This window comes from Populus alba, chromosome 17 (genome assembly GCF_005239225.2).
Source record: "Populus alba chromosome 17, ASM523922v2, whole genome shotgun sequence".
NCBI classification, from domain to species: Eukaryota; Viridiplantae; Streptophyta; class Magnoliopsida; order Malpighiales; family Salicaceae; genus Populus; species Populus alba.
The window spans coordinates 21,028,182-21,046,808 of NC_133300.1; the positions used below are offsets into that span (position 1 = coordinate 21,028,182).

The 18,627-nt window shown below is 35.1% G+C and overlaps 3 protein-coding genes across 9 annotated transcripts; 1 reads left to right on the plus strand and 2 right to left on the minus strand.

Moving 5' to 3' along the window:
• Positions 1 to 1,130: 1,130 nt before the first annotated feature.
• On the minus strand, positions 1,131 to 6,511 carry LOC118037096 (uncharacterized protein At3g49140). 6 transcript variants are annotated; one of them, XM_073405616.1, is made up of 10 exons: positions 6,299 to 6,511; positions 4,658 to 4,863; positions 3,822 to 3,962; positions 3,648 to 3,715; positions 3,105 to 3,254; positions 2,868 to 2,993; positions 2,309 to 2,650; positions 2,064 to 2,216; positions 1,578 to 1,673; positions 1,131 to 1,401 (listed from the first exon to the last, which is right to left on the minus strand). In XM_073405616.1, exons 1-10 carry the CDS (start codon positions 6,415 to 6,417, stop codon positions 1,303 to 1,305), a joined length of 1,500 nt encoding a protein of 499 aa, XP_073261717.1. In that variant the 5' UTR covers positions 6,418 to 6,511; the 3' UTR covers positions 1,131 to 1,302. The 6 variants fall into 6 exon arrangements, with proteins under 6 accessions (XP_073261717.1, XP_073261719.1, XP_034898873.1 ...); XM_073405618.1 differs by having other exon boundaries at positions 3,822 to 3,924; positions 6,299 to 6,510; XM_035042982.2 differs by having other exon boundaries at positions 3,822 to 3,924; positions 4,641 to 4,863; positions 6,299 to 6,510.
• Positions 6,512 to 7,374: 863 nt separating this feature from the next.
• Positions 7,375 to 10,458, plus strand: LOC118037095 (pentatricopeptide repeat-containing protein At4g21190). Of its 2 annotated transcripts, none has more exons than XM_035042981.2 (6): positions 7,375 to 7,533; positions 7,761 to 7,851; positions 7,954 to 8,052; positions 8,272 to 8,415; positions 8,522 to 8,734; positions 9,534 to 10,458. In XM_035042981.2, exons 2-6 carry the CDS (start codon positions 7,765 to 7,767, stop codon positions 10,086 to 10,088), a joined length of 1,098 nt encoding a protein of 365 aa, XP_034898872.1. In that variant the 5' UTR covers positions 7,375 to 7,533; positions 7,761 to 7,764; the 3' UTR covers positions 10,089 to 10,458. The 2 variants fall into 2 exon arrangements, with proteins under 2 accessions (XP_034898872.1, XP_034898871.1); XM_035042980.2 differs by having other exon boundaries at positions 7,764 to 7,851.
• Positions 10,459 to 10,893: 435 nt separating this feature from the next.
• Positions 10,894 to 16,803, minus strand: LOC118037094 (dnaJ protein ERDJ2). Its single transcript, XM_035042977.2, has 11 exons — positions 16,667 to 16,803; positions 16,312 to 16,536; positions 16,129 to 16,224; positions 15,892 to 16,012; positions 15,662 to 15,768; positions 15,339 to 15,556; positions 14,390 to 14,567; positions 14,178 to 14,297; positions 13,201 to 13,287; positions 12,396 to 12,503; positions 10,894 to 12,040 (listed from the first exon to the last, which is right to left on the minus strand). Exons 2-11 carry the CDS (start codon positions 16,495 to 16,497, stop codon positions 11,210 to 11,212), a joined length of 2,052 nt encoding a protein of 683 aa, XP_034898868.1. The 5' UTR covers positions 16,498 to 16,536; positions 16,667 to 16,803; the 3' UTR covers positions 10,894 to 11,209.
• Between the last annotated feature and the right edge of the window lie 1,824 nt (positions 16,804 to 18,627).

Sequence of the window (18,627 nt, forward strand, 5' to 3'; positions counted from 1 at the left end):
CTGGCCTTTTTAGTCCTCCTTTTCACCATTGCAACTCATTAGTTTCTCTCTCGAATCTTACAATAGTTTTTTACATTTCTCTCTCTTTTTTTTAGAAAAAAAGTAGTATATTTAGAAATTAATTGTGAAAATATCAGGTTCACATGGCAGCTGCAAGGTTTCGTGTATACAATTTGAGATGCCATAAGGCTTCAGACTGTGTAGGCGAAAAATGCCCTGTTAATTTGTGCAGATTGCTATTGTTCGTCAGCCAAAGGGTGTCAATGCAAGGGTTTATCCTCTTCGGAGAACACCATGCTTGCACCTTGATGAGCTCAAGCAGCAAACTCAAGGCATTGAGGGCGGGGACACAGTGGTTATGTTGGATGTAATAAACTACACATTCGTTCAATGAAGTCCTTGTTGTTGAGAGGATTTCAAGAGAATGATGATAATAAGGATGGACAGTGTTTCTTGAAGACAAAATTTTTTTACAAAGAGATATTGAGTATAATTCATTTGAATCTGTTGAACCTTATTTAAAAGTGCATTCATCTAAACAAAGTGGTGGTGGTGTAATATTGACTTGTTGGAAAAAGTTAAGTGAAAAACAATAAAATCTTAAGGACAATTAATTAATTTTGAACAACAATAAAGCTTGATTAATTTTAAAGTGCTTCAACAAGTAAGTATTTATCTTGTTTTTAATTTAAATATAGATATTTTATTTACTAGTATGCATATTAGGACTCAATTTAAAATCAATTACAAGTCTAAATATATATTTAATATACATGCTAAATTTCCACTATATTTGTGATGAACATATATTTACCATGTACGTATAAAATTAGATAAAATTAGTTATATAATTTTATATTGGATATTTAATTTGATTAGAATGATTTTTGTTTTTTAAATTAAACAATTCTTGATCACTAATTTAACATTTTTTTGAACTACATGACCATCAACCAGAATCGAACATGATCAATCAACTATAATCATTCAATAGAAGTTGTTATAATATTTTTTTCCAAATTTGATTTTCTCAAAGAGGGAGAGTTGGGCACATGTATTAACTAGCTTGTCAACATAGCAAAAGGGAGCTTGGAAAAAATGGATTTCTCTCATCACTGAAAAAACACATAAGAATACAAACTATAAGGAGTTTCTCTTAAGCAGCTTGGAAAAATGGATTCTCAATGATCAGTACTAGCTTGTTTTTCTTGCCAGGCATGCTGCGATTGAAAAATACATACGAACACAAACTGCATGAATTTTTTTTACAATTCGACACAAGCCATCCAGAATTAAACAGGGTTATGGCATTTGAGCAATGTTCTTTTTCTGCAGACTACTTTGGATCCTTGGGAATAGTAAGTCATTCAGTTGTCTTTCAGCACTATATTCTGAGGTTGCCTGCAGAAACAATGGAGTTGAGAGAAGGAAGTATGTCATGAGTAAAGGAAGGCCAAATTTGAAGCGGACCAGAAACAATAGCATGACTAGAAAACAAACTAACTGGTAAATGCAGCTGATCAACAGGTATTGGCATCAGCAGAAACAATTGCTTGCAGAGTAACAGAAGCACATACCCTTGAATTGAACGCAAACCGCAATGTTTGGATTTGCGTTCCAGAACAAACTCTCAAATCAAATCCAAGAGAATCTACATCAATAATCGTTGCCTCCTGCAATATAATAAGAAAACTGATTATTTATAAACTGAAAGTAAGCAACAGCAAAATGGATTAGTGTTTGATGGCAACAGCTAAGTCAATTAGCGTTTGATGCTTCAGCTAATCTAAGTCCGGCGACAGTAACCAAATATCAAAATCTAAAATATTTTCATGAGCTTCGGAGTTGTCCAAGGTTTTCTTTTGTATTTTTTTTTTTTAAAAAAAAAAACAGCATGAAAATTGCATGGTTATGTTTCACAATGGGTTGCCTAACTAAACATTCAGACAGGAGCAAGAGAGGCAATAGTTCAAAAAACAATTATAAACTTCAAGTTAAATGATAAAATTTCCACACAGGGTGTAGTTCAATGTTTACAGATGAACTGAACTTATGTGTATTACCTCCACTTGGATACCCTTGCATCTCCAACACAGAGATTTAAAGGCCTGCGTAATCTTTTCACCACCAGCTTTCAGACGAGATATGATTTTGGCTGCTGAAAGTGCAATCGCATCAGGTTCTGCTTTCCTAAAGTCTTCTACTTCAACTGTAGTCTTTACAGAACAAGAGAAGGAGAATTAGTTCCTTGTGACAATTTCTTTCTCATATGCTACCAATTTATGTCCACAAAAAAATGAGAACATACTTGGTTTCCATGAGCTGAAATCAGCTGAATTTTAATCATCTCCAGCTTGTAAAATGAAGCTCCACTACTTGGAACCTCATCCTTTTCCAATTCCTCCCGCCACAATGAAATATCTTCAGATGATCCTGACTTATGTTCATGACCGTTTATCACACCAGGTTCTTCTAGTTTGCCTTCTATGCTTTGCCCAACCTGATTTGTACCAGCATGATGAGACTGATTGCCAGACATATGTCTCTGGATGTCAGATTGCTCTTCCATGAAGGCAGGTCTAATAAGGCCCTGGATAGCTACACCAGCAGGAGGCTGCTCCATCCAGTCTATAGGATCATCTGAAGCAACCTACGACACCCAGATAAGAAATAACATAGAAATGTAAGAACTCAGCTAAGGCCCCAAACCATGGCAATTCCATAATTTCATGATGACGACTAAAAAGATATACACTTTGCAAGTAAGAAAGCAACCATTGATGATCTTTACACCATTACAAAACAAAAGGAATTTACATATTCTTCCTAAGCGTGTATCAGGTCAAAAATTCACAACGGGCAAGTACCTTGGCCAGCTTTTTGGCAAAATACATTGGATGAGAAGAGCTCATAGTCTCTAATTTTGCCCAGTCTCCAAGTGCCTCATCATCATCATCTTCCTCATCATCATCATCAAGAACAGCCACCAAATCCTACAAACAAGACAAAGAAATGTGTTGCAGAAAACACAATTCCAACACTTTTACATTTTAAAGCTAAAACCCAACAGCAAGAATGAACTGAAAAGAAAAGAGAAACCAAACCTCATCATAGTCGTCATCATCCTCATTGACCACATCTTCAACATCACTATCTTCCTCTTCTATTTCCTCAACCCCAAAATCAATTTCTGATGTACCCAATGACTCCATCTCACTGAGCATTTCCGTGGCATCAAAACCTATAATGGCTTGCTGCATGTTGCATAAACCTCTTAAACTCAAGAAGCTCGCAAGAAAATAAGGGGCATTTGAATTCCCCCCTTCATTAAACATTGCAATGTGTCAACCCTTTTCTTTTCCCCTCTAATAAAAAATTTAGAATGCCAAAAGATATGTGAGAAAATGTCATTTTGTTTTCAAAATCCAAAGAGAAGGTTTTCTTCATAATCTAAACACAAACTTGGCACGTCAATGCAGTAAATGGACACAATATTGCTAATATCCACCACTTGTCAGTTACAAGGCCAAGCAATAAAAATAATATGCCACATTTTGTCACAAAAAAGTTTTCCTACATAATCTTAGCATCAACTTGAGATATTAAAACAATTCACAGGATATCCGGCCAAAAAAGACATTCCATACCACGAAATTATTTTCTGTAGTAAGTGTTTGCAAAATGTCTTCATCATTCTTCACTTGAAAGTATATATCTGCAACGTATTAGAAACAATTAGCACTTCAATGTGCAACAACACTTCTGCACCTGGATTAAAGTTCGTGTGCAAGACAATGTTAAAGTTCAAGGGCTTGACTTACTCCCATGTTCATCAGTCACATAAGGCAAGTCTGGCCAGATAATGTTCTCATGAATATCATCATTGATCACACCAGTCAACATTAATGTTGCTTTGCTTTTCGCCTGACATAACATACTACAGGCAACATTAGCTCTGCAAACTGGCATAAAATAACAATCAATATACATGAAAATTATGATATAGTGAAAGTCGTAACAGCTTGATTTTATGAGGACTGAATGCATTTCTCATCCGCTCTGGATTCGTAACAAATATATAATCCTTTGCAATAAAACCTATACATGATTTCTTTTTTTTTTTATTCCTTTCCAACTCAATCTCCTAGTCTGCTGTTTCTTTAAGCAGGTGGTACTGGAAATTAGCTTTATATGAAGGATAACTGCTTGATGTAAGATGTAATATAAAAATGTTCAGAAGGCAATCAAGGGAGTAACTTTCCCTAGTTAATCTCTTGTAATTATTATGCCAGTATCAAACTAACCTTCTTAGATGGGCACCATTGAAAAGTTCATTTCAGCATGGTCTAGTTATCAGCATTATCAACATTGCTTCAGCATCAATCATGAGACCATAAAATTTGCAGATTTTCAATTTTGAACTCAATATGCAACCATCATTTATATAGATCATAAATGCTCAACAAAGAGCTCTAGCTTGGTCGTTTGGATGTTGTTCATATGTGAAGGGTCATACACTCGAGTGATATTGTTATTTTCTGTAGTGCTGACAAGGGGTTAGACTCGTGTCACAAAAAAGAACTAGGAGCAGCAGAAGTCATTCTACATTGAAGTGATGGCTAGAAAATGTAAACTGATACCTCAACAATAGTCCTACATGTTTCTTGAGGTGTAAGCATAGCATCACTACTTGTTTCTGATGTTGACTCTGCAATCCCCTCAGATGGATGGTATTTCAGTTTACCATTCTGCTTTGAAGAATCCAAGTTTGAATCTAAATTCTCTGCAGACGCTTGAATCTTACTCTTTAAATGACTGCTCCTTCTTAAGAAAGAAACGTCATTTAGTCTTCGAAATTTATTCCTGCATTGATATCAAAAACTACTTGTCCTTAATATCAGCTAATGCTTATACAAGGTTTCAAAGAATTTGATGAAATAAAAACAAAAATATGAACCATATGCACGCAAAATTAAGAACAAAAGGTGTCGCTCTTATGATAGAAAATGGTAATGGAGGATTTAGGAGCTCTGATCTTTTGTCAAAATAGGCTATTTGAGCTTCCATGTAAATTGGAAGGAAGTTGGTTGTTTTATATAATTTCTAACAATGAAAATGTTGTGTTCGTTTTAACATCCTTCACCTTTCAAGTTTAAATACTATTACTAGAGAAATCACCTCTTCATCGCACACTTTATGATATGTAACCAAACCATAATGCCGAGCAAATTGTATTATGATGTGTAGATGGAGAATGCCAGCTCTAATCAAGATTTGAGAAAAACAGGCTCCATGAGTTTGAGCACAGGATTGAGTGACACCAGGCCCAAATAAAATCTACTGAGTTTTGGAGCTGATCTCCATGACATATGAAGACCCTCGAATTCACACCTTGATCAAAACCAACCCATCAGATCATACCATCTCTAACTACTCTATAAACTGTCCATCAGCCACTTCATGACCAGCATTTACTCCTGAATTCCACCAAAAGGATGACAATTCACACCTTCTCCCGCCATCTTAGACATATATATAACCCCCATCAACACACAAAGTTCAAGTTTTTCAAGCCATTTTTAACATAGAAGCATTTACTCCCCTCTCCCAAAGTTTTTTTCTTTTTCATACCATTACCCCTTCTCATGATGGTAACATAAGCATCAAAAAATCCCACCTTTGATTTCCTTTCTTCATGCAGAGCCATATCCATGCTAAGCTTAACCAGTACAAGACCAGGTTCATCACTTACTTTTCTACCCCAAAACTCCCAATTTACTTCAAATTAAGAACCCAAGGAGGTGGGGGGGGGGGGGGTGCATTTCCACTGATCCTAAGAACCCACTTTTATTTTTCTTCACACGCAGTAAAAATTTAGACTTTACACAGTATCCAGCACAATAAAACATAGAATCAATAAAGGAATAGATTATTCTCTTTTTCTTTAATCAAGTAACAAAAATACTTCAACACAGTACAATGGCAGGCCTTAGTGTAATTTATTCAGCAGAATCCCCACATTACAAGCTCTAAAGAAACAGAAAGAACAAAAAGGGAATCTAAACAGATTTTCGTATCAATAATCAGAGATTACTATCAAAATCCTTGTCTAATAGTAAAAATGAAACCAAAACAAAGAATGAAGCTATTTGAGAATGCAAGTGATAATGATAGTACAACTGGATAACACACACTCTATAATTGAATCTCTGATCTATGACATGTTGCTAAGATATTCGCATTTTAAGTTCTTACTGAAAAAGAAATGAAAGCTCGTGAAAATTTGATATTTAGTTACCAAAGAATGACAGAGCTGCTGCGGGGCAAGGAGGAGCAGAAGTTTGCAGCAGGAGTGGTGAGGGGGGGGAATCGGACTGCTGTGGTGGTTTCAATCATCATTGCCATGGCCATCATCATTTCTTTCTTCTGTTTGCTCACTGTTTTTTTTTTTAAGGCTAGGGAGCTTAGCTTGGAAATATCTGTGTAAGGAAGAGGTAGCTGCTTTTGAGGATGACTGGATTAGGATTTTAGGTTGGGATTCTGTGTAAATGCTCATATACTTGCATCTCCTGCTATTGGACACGTGGTGGTGCTTGGTTTCGCAACACATACAAGCCCAATGGGGGATGCAGAAGGTTACAAAGGGGTTCCAACCCGTGCGGTAGAGAGGGAACAAACGCCTCTCCCACTAGCAGAACCCCCAAGTATATGGGTGAGCTTGTCGAAACCCAGGCAATTTGTACAAGGTTACTAAACTGCCCGGTCCAATGCTCCGCTTATATTTCACATATTAACTTGAATTAATTAAAATTATATTTTTATAAATAAATAAATTTTTATTTAGTTACGAATTGATTGTTAATTCAGCCATACTAAATTAATTTTTATTTTTTTTAATTCAAATTTCTGAATTTAATCGATCCAAGCTGAATTTAATAACAATAATTTTATATTTCAGCAGCTCTTATTATATTAATTAACTTTCATTTATTACAGTTAATCTTTGAGTTAGTATTTACTGACTAAAACTAAATCTTTCTAATAGTGTTATAAGCAAATCATTTATTATTATATTATTATATTCATAAAAAAAAAACTATGTTTTTTACATGTTTTTTTTTTTGATTTGAATCTTATATGATAAAGTAAACTCATTTATTAAGTTAATTTTTAAAAAACAATAAATTTACTTATCATTTAATCAAATATATAAGCAATATAAATAATTCATATTAGGTGTTGATCATATCAAATGAAGGCTTTCGCATCAAATCAGCACAAAGAGAAGCTCTAGCGCTGGTTGTAGGGAAAGCTTTCTCTAGATGGAACGCACCGTTTTGTTGCGTGCACATAAGGAAATATGAAATATCTATCCATTTGTCTATCTATCCATCTTGTGTTTGGCTGCTAGAAAGAAAAGAAAAAAAAAGCGAGAAAATAAGAGGGAAAAGAAAAGAAAATCAACATAACAAGTTTTCCAGTCTGACACTCACACTCTCTCCATTTCAGCTTCTCCTCTTCAACTTCTGCCCGGTAACTTCCTCTCTCTCTGATTCTAATTCTTTTTGTTTGCTGAGAAAGTCTAAAATTTGAAAACAAACAAACACATTACATTTGTAACTGTGCTCATGGTTTTGTTTCATATAGTTAGTGTTAGAAATTTCAGAACTTTACTACATAAACCTTAACTAGAACAAAAATGGTTTCTGGGTCTGGAAGAACTGGTTGTGTTATGAGCTAATCAGTTTTTGTGTTTAAAGCAGGATGCTTTGTTTAAGATATTCGTTGCCACTAATTCCAAATAGATTTCAGTCCTTTGATACTACCAGGAATACCAAAAGCTGTGTTGTGGTAAAGCTTTTTTTTTTCTTCTTTGAACTGAATTGTTTACGATGGGAAATGGTGTTTTTGTGTTATTTAGTAATTATTTGGATTTGTTGATGAATTTTATAGGTTTGTGCTGCTAAAGGTCCACGACCAAGATATCCGCGAGTTTGGAAAACAAAAAGGAGAATTGGGACTATCTCAAAATCAGCAAAGCTTGTTGATTGTGTAAGTTTTTTTTTTTTTTATTTCTTGTTTTTTGGTACTCCTTTTGTTTGATTTGGGACAAATTGTCTTTTTGTTGGACAAGGATTTGGAATTTTAGGCATTGTTTTCAAGGTTGAGAAACGTGTTAGAATGTAGTTTTGAAGCACTAAGGAATTAGTGGAATGGGATTGTGTTTTGCAATATTGAGATGCCAATTGATTTTGGGTTGTGGTTATGTAGATAAAGGGATTGTCTAATGTCAAGGAGGAAGTGTACGGGGCTCTTGATTCCTTTGTTGCTTGGGAATTGGAGTTCCCACTAATTGCAGTTAAGAAAGCATTAAGAGCTCTGGAGGAGCAACAAGAATGGAAGAGGATAATTCAGGTATTGGGAACCAATTTTTTCTTTCTTTTTGTTCACATTTCCTTCTGTGGCTATCTATGGGAGTGGGTGTCTTGGTTTATTGGCTAAAGAAAATATTGGATTTTAGGTCACCAAGTGGATGTTAAGCAAAGGGCAAGGAAGGACAATGGGAACTTATTTCACATTAATGAATGCTTTAGCTGAGGATGGAAGACTTGATGAAGTTGAAGAGCTTTGGACAAAATTATTTTCACAGTACTTGGAAGGCACGCCTCGAATGATGTTTGATAAAATGATTTCTATATATTACAAAAGGGACATGCATGACCAGATATTTGAGGTATTGTTGCATGCCATCTTCCTTTTTCCGGCAACTTTTAGTTTGTTTTTGTAGAATTAATGACTAGGTTTTATAGAGCAGAAAGTCTATGTGTCATGTTCTGTTACAGTGAAGAAATGGAAGTTGATTTTATGACACCCCACAGACATCGTATGTATTGTGTATAGTGAGATCTATCAATTAATCAGATCATAAATCTATTCATAACACCAGGATTCAGTTATGTACTCTCACCTAGCAGTAGCCCAAAGATTCTACAGGTTGACTAGGATCAAGTCTTGTAATCTGGTCCTATCTCATTCTATCTAATCCAGTTATGTTATAGTAGTGATGCCAAAGTTTTAGAGATAAACTGAACTATTGCAATACAAGCATATTGACTTCTCATGGTTGAATTAAGTTGCTTGCCAGTGTGTGGATATATTCTTGTATCCCATAGGTTTCAACCTGATGATTGGATGGTTTTGGTAACTATAAGGGCATGGTGTGTCAGTTAGCCACATTATGCCAGATTCTATGCTAATGACTAGTACAATCCTCTCTTGTGAGGCACATGATTAGCAGTAACTTTTCAGATTAATATTTGAATTAATCACTCCATTTATGTTTTCTTCTCCTTATTGTTTCAATTAGAAAATTCCAATCAACATGATCTTTTAATGACCCTGAATATGATGCGGATGATGGATATCCTTGTCTTGCTTTTGGAAACAATGTTATATGGCACTAACCAGATAGTAGCTCATATTGGAATACCTGAATTACCTTGTTATATTAACTTGATCTCTCATTCTTGCAGATATTTGCTGATATGGAGGAGCTAGGTCTCCGCCCAAGTGTTTCAATTGTCAACATGGTGGGAAATGTCTTCCAGAGATTGGGTATGATGGACAAGTATGAAAAATTAAAGAAAAAATATCCACCACCGAAATGGATTTACCGATACATCAAAGGGAAGCGTATCAGGGTTCGAGCAAAGAATGACAATGAAGTTGGTGATGTTAACAGTGTTGCAAGTGGGGATGAGGAGGCTTCCCATGATGATGAATTAGATGGCATTAATGATGTTGCAAGTGGGGATGAGGAGGCTTCCCTTGACAATAAATTGGATGGCATCAATGATGTTGCAAGTGAGGATGAGGAGGCTTTCCACAATGAGAGTGAAGTAGGCATTCGCATTGATGCGGGTGTGGATCTGAGGAGTGCCCATGATGCGAATGAAGTCGGTGTGGAAACCAATTTAAGTTCCAATGATTTTAGTGTTGAAGCTAACAGTTTTCTCTCTGAGTGTCAAAATCAGGATCGATTTCATTGGGAGCATAATCAGCCTTCGGGTGTCAGCAATTCCAGTTAGAGATTCATTTGAACAACTGACATTTGCGATACTGAAAGAACAGACGGTAGTGCTGCTCGAAGACTTCAGGGCCATAATCCAAGAAACATTTTCAAGCCCATCAGATAACCCGTTCCTGGATGGTTGCAATTCAAGGTCCTGGCATATGCCATTGCCAGTGTGTTTCTTGTATGGATCAATCAGAATGGCTAGTGTGCAACTACTCTTCTGGAACCGAAGTTACTCCGGGAACGTGGAGGAGAGAAAGGGTAGTGATAGAGAAAGATGAAATGATTCTACAACTCAAAATATGGAAGCATCTTCAAAATAGAATGGATCTGTATTCTAGTTGCATAACAGTTTGTGAAAATGCAGAGAATATTGATATTCACTTGCCCCATTGTCTTTTTTGTCTTTTCATTGTCTTATTGCCACCGAAGGGCACTCTGCAAGTCATTTAGTGACTAATACAACCGCATAACTCCTTTCTACAAGATCAACTAAAAAGGTAAATTTCAAGAATTTGTGCTTGAGAAGTGGGAATATTTTTATATATCCAACCGATAGGTAAATCTTTAAACTTCGAAGACAAGCGTCTTTAATTAGCATTCCGAAATAAAAATGACATACATATAAAACATGTTTAATTAAAAAACACATCTCGAGTATTTTTAAAATGATTACTTTTATTTTCAAAACAAAAATTACATAAAAACATGTTCCTTCAATAATCATTGTTTGTTTTTTTGTTTACCCCAAGAGAGTAACTACCCTTCGATCCTAGGCATATTTTCTATCCATCCTGAGATAGTAACTAAAAGATAAGTAGGGTTCAAAATTTGCATGCCCAAGAGAGAGAGAGCACTGATACTTCACTCTAATTGTCACATACAATGACGTCCTCGGCCCAGATATTGTTTTTCCATACAAGCACAAAATATGATGACCGAAGAAACTGAAATGGGCTAAAATCAGTCTGTAACTCAGTGTGTGGTATCAAAAATATGGAAGCATTCTGTCGCCTAGCTAGAAGGGTGACAGATACCATCACTACCGTAGTTGCTCAAGTTATTCCACGATATAATTTATAAGAGAAAAAAAAAATGGTTAATTTTATTCATTGACAATCAAAACAACATATTTCATTCCTCATCTGAACCTGAACCTTCTGAGCTCGAGTCTTTTTTATGCACTTTGCCATTGGCAGCAGGGCCTTTCTTCTTCGTATCCTTTTTGTCTTCCTCATCTTCACTGTACTCACTCTCATAATCATCATCATATTCTTCTTCATCCTCCTCTTCCTCTTCAATTCCATCCTCCGCATTGGGTCCCTCTTCAGTTACCAAACCGCCCCGAGACCCGGCCCGTGTTCGTTTCAGAATTTTAACCTTCAAGTTCGTCTTCATGTCACAGCCAATCCAAGAGTCGCACAAGCAGTAACATGTCAAATTGTAGTTCCCCTCTGCTGGGGCAGGGAACTTGCCCATCACTAACCTAGAGCCACTCCGCACCTTCTGAACTGCTTCTCTAACTGCTGCACTAGTCTCTTTAACACTAGCTCCTGAACCCTCCATTGTATCTTCAATTGCCTTGGAAGCAGCAATTATAGCTGAAGCTTCATCCATAAAATTTACCTTCTGGGAAAACCAAACATTATTTGAGACGGGGTCAGCAAGCAGAAACCAGAAATTTTCTTCCTTGTGAAATGGGAAGTTGGGTGCATGGGGAAGTGCACCCACTAGACCATTAGCACGTTTAAGTGTTATCCAAGCTTGTATGGTAACAACGTCACCCTCTTGTATGCCCTCTTCACCTTCAGTCTCACATCTAACCTCGACTGTTACAGAAGGCATCATTCCCAATACCATCTCAACATCTGTTACTTTATCAGAGGAAAATCCAGCTACTTGCTCAAGCAACTCTGCACGTTCTTGGAGAGTCATGTCACGGAAATCCTCAAATGTTCTCACCTTCTGCAATCAGAAAGCAAAACTCATGAGCAAGAAGAAAACAGGAGACCAATAACTAAAGAAATAAATGATTATTGTCAATTTTGAAGGGAGAAAATTCTTCATCTGGACCAGAGAGAAATGATATTTGTCTAGGAACCAAAAAATGATCTCAGTGTATCAAGCATATAATTGTTATTAAACCACACAGGCAGAAATACATAAGTATGAAGGACTAATGCTTCATATATGATTGCTTCATAGGCTGTATACTAATTTAGTATCTGAACTCATGGGTGGCAAGAAAATGAAGTGTTCACATTCACAGCTCACAAAACGCTCATGTATTCCAAATATGACATGTAATTTTTCCACCTACCTTGCGTGCTATCTTCTTGATAACAGACTCACTAAAATGAGGCAGCTGCAAAAAGGGTGCACCTTCAGTGGATCCACCTGTTGCCTTCCTCGCAGTGAGAGGAACAGCCTGTATCACAGTTAACCAATGAATCATGCCAATCATCAATTATCAGTAGATTAGAAGAAAGCATGTTGAATCATCCAGCACAGGTTGCCATCATATGGCAGTGGTTGGCAAAGATGTGAACTGGAGAATACAAACTATTCATGATTCCTTGCAAATATGTATACAGCAGAGCGAAAAAGCGATCAGGTTTTCAAATAGATGAGAGAAGACAGCCAAACAGGTTTCCCAAGTCAAGCATAACTAGATTCCAAAACCTCCCTACTTAAATCGTGAAATGAGCATAAATGGGAAGAAACACAAAAGGGACAGCCAAATTGAAGATAGCAGGGACTAGTGCACTGACAATACAACTATCAAAATTTATGTATTACTGGAAACTGATAAAATAATTATGCAACCATGTATGTTAAAATATTCAGAGAGGATGGAGAACGGTTGCATCAAAAGAAGAATAGAGAATTTGAGGAAATCAACAATCCTCAAACCAACAATGCGTGATGACAAATAGCGGGCTCTAGCACCGACAAGTTTTCATTTCTATGAATACCAGACATAAAAGAACTAAAATCACTGTTGTGGAAACCATTAAAGTTAGTGAAATGTAGATTATCGACTTTTTATCTGTGATATTTTTAAAAAGTTTCTCTAGGCTGCAATTATCTATAACCATAACCAGTAAATAGGGTAAAATCAACACCTGAATAATGCATTGAGAGAGCTCAACAACCCCAGTTGCAGGTCTCAGCCATCCAAGTCCCTGAGAAGTGCGTGGTATGACTGCCATCTGAATAGAGAGAAAAGAATTAGTATTTCAGAAGGTAAAGAATTAGACTTTAGTAATTTAATTATTGAATGGCTTACAGCATGAAAAGAAACACTTATAGGTGGAAAATGACAGCAGAATGACACATAAGCTACTGCATTTGAAAAGGTAACAAAGAGTGAAAGAGAAGCAAATGACTCCACTTCATCTCTTCTACTTTGGCCAATGTAACTTCACACGGTAATAACACCTTTCTTAGCAACTTGTCATTTCAGTAGGAGACAAATAAACATAAACAAGTAATATAAGTGATGTTAATATAATCATCCTTCCAAGGAGTTATCCTTAAAGGACTCCAGACCAGCATCCTTGGATATAATCACAGAAACTGTGTTTCTGATATTTCTCATCTACTTTTCAAGTGCATTTCTCGTACAACTGTATCCAAGTAATTCAACAAAAAGGTAATCCCTCAGACACACACATACAGTCAACTATCTATTTATTACTCTGTATGACATTGAGAAGTGTCCTTATCTTCAACCGTGAAGCATGGAAGACAAATATCTTACTGGGAAACATTCATTAGCTATAAAAAAACAAGAACCAAAGAAGGCAGACCCATTCAAGTTCCATTAGAGACAAACTTTCCAATGAAAATTTCACAAATATGCCAAGATTGTGGTTCAAATGGTTTCCAAATTACAATGAAAGCTTTATTCTGCTTTGTGTGGAACCACTCGGCAGTGTGCACTTAATAACACTTCTTGCCTTGTGCAAAGCAAAGGTTTTGAGCTACGTAAGACATGCAAATGGTTTATGTATCACATTTAGTAATGACCCAACAGAATAATCCTTCATTTTTCAGTTTCAAAATCAACTTGAAGAATGAACACAGATTGTAAGACCACCTTCATCAATTCTTCAAGAAGACGAGGTGCGAGTTCTAGAACGCGTCTGAAATCTCCCAACAAAGTTGGTGGCAAGTCTGCTGATTTGCGTGTTAACTGAGCCTGAATTAACAGCTCTGTCTGAACAGAAATGAAGATTAATAATTGTATTAACTTCATAAGAATTCAGTGCTAGGATTGCTCATGGTTGCACAATCTAACAATCAAGCTACCTTAACTAATGCAGGATGCTGCTTCCAAAACTTAGCCTGCTCTTGCTTGACGTTCTTGAGGTCCAGATTCAATTCACTCCTGACAGACATAAACAGCTTATGAAGAGGTTCATCATCAGTCCTGCGAACTGGAGATTCCATGTATTCAGCAGCCTTAATGAAGACTTCCATTACTTTGCTGCATGGTCAAGTCATAACATGACATGATAAGCAACCATGATACCCAAAGATGTAGAGGTACAAAAGATCATATTAGGAAGGAAAAATATGTGTGTCTGAAGATTTACAGATACAAGGGAATCAGAACTGGATTCTCCAAAATAAGGGAAATAAAAAAAATGCAATAATTATGTATTTTGGCATGGTTATAATGAAAATAGCAAAATATTTACTGAAATTGTGCTCTGCAATAAAAGTATTTATTATGCCCTTCACACCATCTTGAAGTCTGTGCCCAACATCTATTTCTACAGATAAGGGTAAAATGCATTGGATGCTCCAGAAAGAGAGAAATTTCCCAAACATTTGACAAAAGTGACACTTGGACATCATAATCTAGTAGCAATTATGATTATTCTCTTATTTCTTGATAAAATAAATTTGAAAGTAAGAGCTGATTCTAGCACCTAGGATTCCAACTTCAGAGAAGGCATTAAAATTGGTAAGCTGGGCAACTTTGCAATACCAACTGTCCTTACATAGAATTGCTGGTGAAATGCCATACTAAGGCAATAACTTCTACTTAATACACTTTACACGGAATTGAACCACCACTAAATTGGCACCATGTTGGTAGGAATCAGTCCATTTTACTCTAATAAGGTCATGGTTTGGAATACTATTTTCACAAGTAAAATTCAGAGAAAAAAAGGAGTATGTGCTCTTGCTTACAGAAGAAAAGTTGCTCATACAATTCCAAATAATTACTTAGTCTGTATTTAATAATTACCTTGGGGCCAAAGACGGTTTCATGAAGTAATAGTATGCAGAGAGAGTTTGGTGCATGACATAATTTCCAGTATATTTGGCCGACCTTGAAAGATATATTACAGCAATCACCAATGGCAAGAGTATACATATCCCAACAATCCAAAGTAGAAGTATTCCGCCAGATGCCCCATCAATATCAAGCAAAAATTGAGGAAGAGCTATGCCCATTTGGAAACCCTGAAAGAATTTTTTATGAACATTAGTTTCAAAAAATGAATTATTTCAAGAAAAACATTTGTAGGCAAATATGTGTTATTTCTTACAGACGCAGCAAAACATCACCTGTCTACCATCAGGATGACCATATTTCTCATAATTCTCACGCGATATTGGATCAGTCAAAGCTTGATAAGCTTTCGTAATGAACTCTACAAAATACTTGTTGGCCTCTGAAAAGGTAAAAGAAATGAGAAGAATACAGTAAGTAAACCCACGCTGCTCTTCAAAACCCGTCTTCCATGACAGTTCAAAGTTAAAACAAATACAACCAAAAAATCTAAAACACCATCAACCTGGATCAGGATTTTTATCAGGATGGTACTGAATAGAAAGTCTCCTATAATTCTTCTTTATTTCCGAATCCAAAGCACCAGGCTCCAGTCCCAGAATAGCATACGGATCGAAAACTTGAATCTAATCAAAACAACCAAAAACAAAACCCCCATCACATCCAACATACAAAACCCCAATATCACTAAAACCTCAACAAAAAACATATAACCAACACCTTCTCATTTCCAAACAATTACCTCACGACTCATATTCTTAATGTAATAAACCAAAAATATCATTACAGCCCAAAGCAATATCAACGTCAAGTTACTATAGGTCGAAAAGTTCGAAATCTGCCAAAAAAACAAACAACAATTACAACACAATAACCCTAAAATGAACAAAAAAACACAACTTTACTAACTCACTGACTGACTCACCCTTTTAAATATAGATTTCCGATACTTGCCGGACCGCACACACTCAGAGCAGTTACAGTGAATACTCTTACTCTTCTTCGAGGCGGCTCGGCATAGCTTCATAACTGTGTATGGCACTAAAGGTATTGCCATTATCGTTAAGATAAAAATCGGAAACAATGCACTGTTCTCTTCCGATGCCGCCATGATTAATTAATTAATTAATCAATTTCCTTCTTGTGAACCCTAAATTTACAGATATTCAGTTCATCAAAAATAATCAAATCAAAATTAATTAAAAAAATAAAGTTCTAATTAATCAAAATTGACTCAAATCTTAGAGGTATTGATGAGAAGGAGAGATTTTTTCTGGTACCGGAAAATCGGAGAGAAGGAGAGATCGGTGATCGGATTTGTCCGTGCGATCGGCGAGGTAGGGATTTTTTGGGTTTGGGTTTTTATGATTTTTGTGAGATCCAAGAAGAGGCGTAACGGGAAGGTTTTTGGAGCGTGGTTTTACCATTTTATCCATCGAGAAATTTTAGTTTTGGGAGTAAGTTATAATTTAGTCCTTGTAGTTTAATGAAGTTGATTGATTGGTACTTGTAGTCTTAGGATTAAAATTGTCATAATTCAGTTCTTCTGGTAGTTTTATACTTTTTTATTTATTTAAAAAAATAATAATGAAAATAGTGTTGGGTAAAGGGGGGGTTTCTATTAAAGAAAGTATTTTTTAAGAAAAAAATATTAAATTGAGGATGATCAAAATCAAATAAAGAATTGTTTTATTGTTTTTGATGTAAGAGAGAATAATTAAATAGTTTTGAGGAATACCTTGTGAAATTTTGCGGAAATTCACTCTTTCTATATTTTGCCTTTTTTCATGTTTGTTTCAATTTTTTTTTCTCCAAATTCTCACATTATGCTCTTGCATTTTGAAATTAAATAAAATAATTCAAAAGAGAGCTCAATATTTGTTTTTGATAGCAAGGGTCAAATAGAAAAGTTTTCAAAAATTTAGGTTAGTATCGAGAAGTCCTTGAACTTGGGAACTGAAAATATATAAGTGAAAATGTAACTTATCCTTTGTGATTACACATGGTGTCTTAGATGGTGAGTGGAGTGTTTTTATTTTTGGTAATGAAGTTGATGTTTTCTAATTACATTATTGATTGATTTCCATGTATTATACAGATTTCTATTCAAAAAAAAAAAGAATATATGCAAATACAACACCAAAGTTTAATATAAATATGAATCTAATTATTATAATACCAACTTAGGCATTCTAGTGTGATTTTAAGAAAGTTTAGTCGCGTAGATCAATTTTTTTTTTAAATTAAAACAATGATTTAATTTAAAAAAAAAACAAAAAATTAATGGTTACAATCGAGTTTTTTAATTGGTCTTGTTGGGTTACCAGGTCACACTGAGTTTTTTTTTTTTTTTTAATCTACTCTAATTATAATATTGAATTTTGAATTAACCTTCTAAACTAGATTTTAAAACTATGCTTTTTAGATTGGATTTTATAGGGTACCCTTCAAAATTAGTAAAAGTTTTGCAAGTCACAAGTTGCTTTTACCATATGCCTCAAAAATTAACACCGGTAAATGTCGAGGATGGATCGGAGGTCTTCAATCACGAAACCGATCCGATCCGAATTTTAAAACAAAGAGATAGATTTTAGTTTTCCGTACTACCATGGTTTGTGTCCATGGAATTACAATCCACATTCATTGGTTTGCGAATGTGGCAATCAATTAGTCAGCATATTAACTATCATATTGATAAATTTGTCAATAAAATGGGTCAACTATTGACTTATCGTCATGTAATGGAATTCGAATCCTAATCTTAAAAATTTCTCCATCGGTGTACGGTGAAGATTATTCTTTAAGTTTTCACATGAATTGTATCTCAACTAGATATTCCATCCATGTTTCATTAGGGATTGAATATTTTTCTAGATAAAAATAAATATATAAGGTTTTTCGATATGCTTTTTTATATAAAGATTTTCAATCATAAACTAAAATACTTATAAATATATTTAATTAAACAAATTGATATTTGATCAATAAACAACTAAAATTAAAATATTTGATCTCATAATACAAGACATGTATTTAGCTGTATTTAATAACTTTATTTTTTTAAATAATTTTTTTGTTTAATCAAATAATTATTCATGCCAATAAAAGTTTTAAAAAGTTATTATCAAAAGCAAATTGAATAAAATTATAAAACTTAACTATTAAACAGCTTATTATTAAATGATGAAAATAAAAAAATAAACAAAAAAAAAAAAAATTCAAAATAATTTGTTGGGGATTA

Coding starts and splice junctions, on each gene's coding strand:
- LOC118037096 (XM_073405616.1), bottom strand. CDS start 6,417: ATGATGATGGCCATGGCAATGATGATTGAAACCACCACAGCAGTCCGA. Junction 3,255..3,647: donor CTACAGAAAATAATTTCGTG/GTATGGAATGTC, acceptor TGCAACATGCAG/CAAGCCATTATAGGTTTTGA. Junction 1,674..2,063: donor GCAAGGGTATCCAAGTGGAG/GTAATACACATA, acceptor ATTATATTGCAG/GAGGCAACGATTATTGATGT.
- LOC118037095 (XM_035042981.2), top strand. CDS start 7,765: ATGCTTTGTTTAAGATATTCGTTGCCACTAATTCCAAATAGATTTCAG. Junction 8,053..8,271: donor CAGCAAAGCTTGTTGATTGT/GTAAGTTTTTTT, acceptor GTGGTTATGTAG/ATAAAGGGATTGTCTAATGT. Junction 8,735..9,533: donor TGCATGACCAGATATTTGAG/GTATTGTTGCAT, acceptor TCATTCTTGCAG/ATATTTGCTGATATGGAGGA.
- LOC118037094 (XM_035042977.2), bottom strand. CDS start 16,497: ATGGCGGCATCGGAAGAGAACAGTGCATTGTTTCCGATTTTTATCTTA. Junction 14,298..14,389: donor AGCATCCTGCATTAGTTAAG/GTAGCTTGATTG, acceptor ATTTCTGTTCAG/ACAGAGCTGTTAATTCAGGC. Junction 12,041..12,395: donor TCAAGAAGATAGCACGCAAG/GTAGGTGGAAAA, acceptor TTCTGATTGCAG/AAGGTGAGAACATTTGAGGA.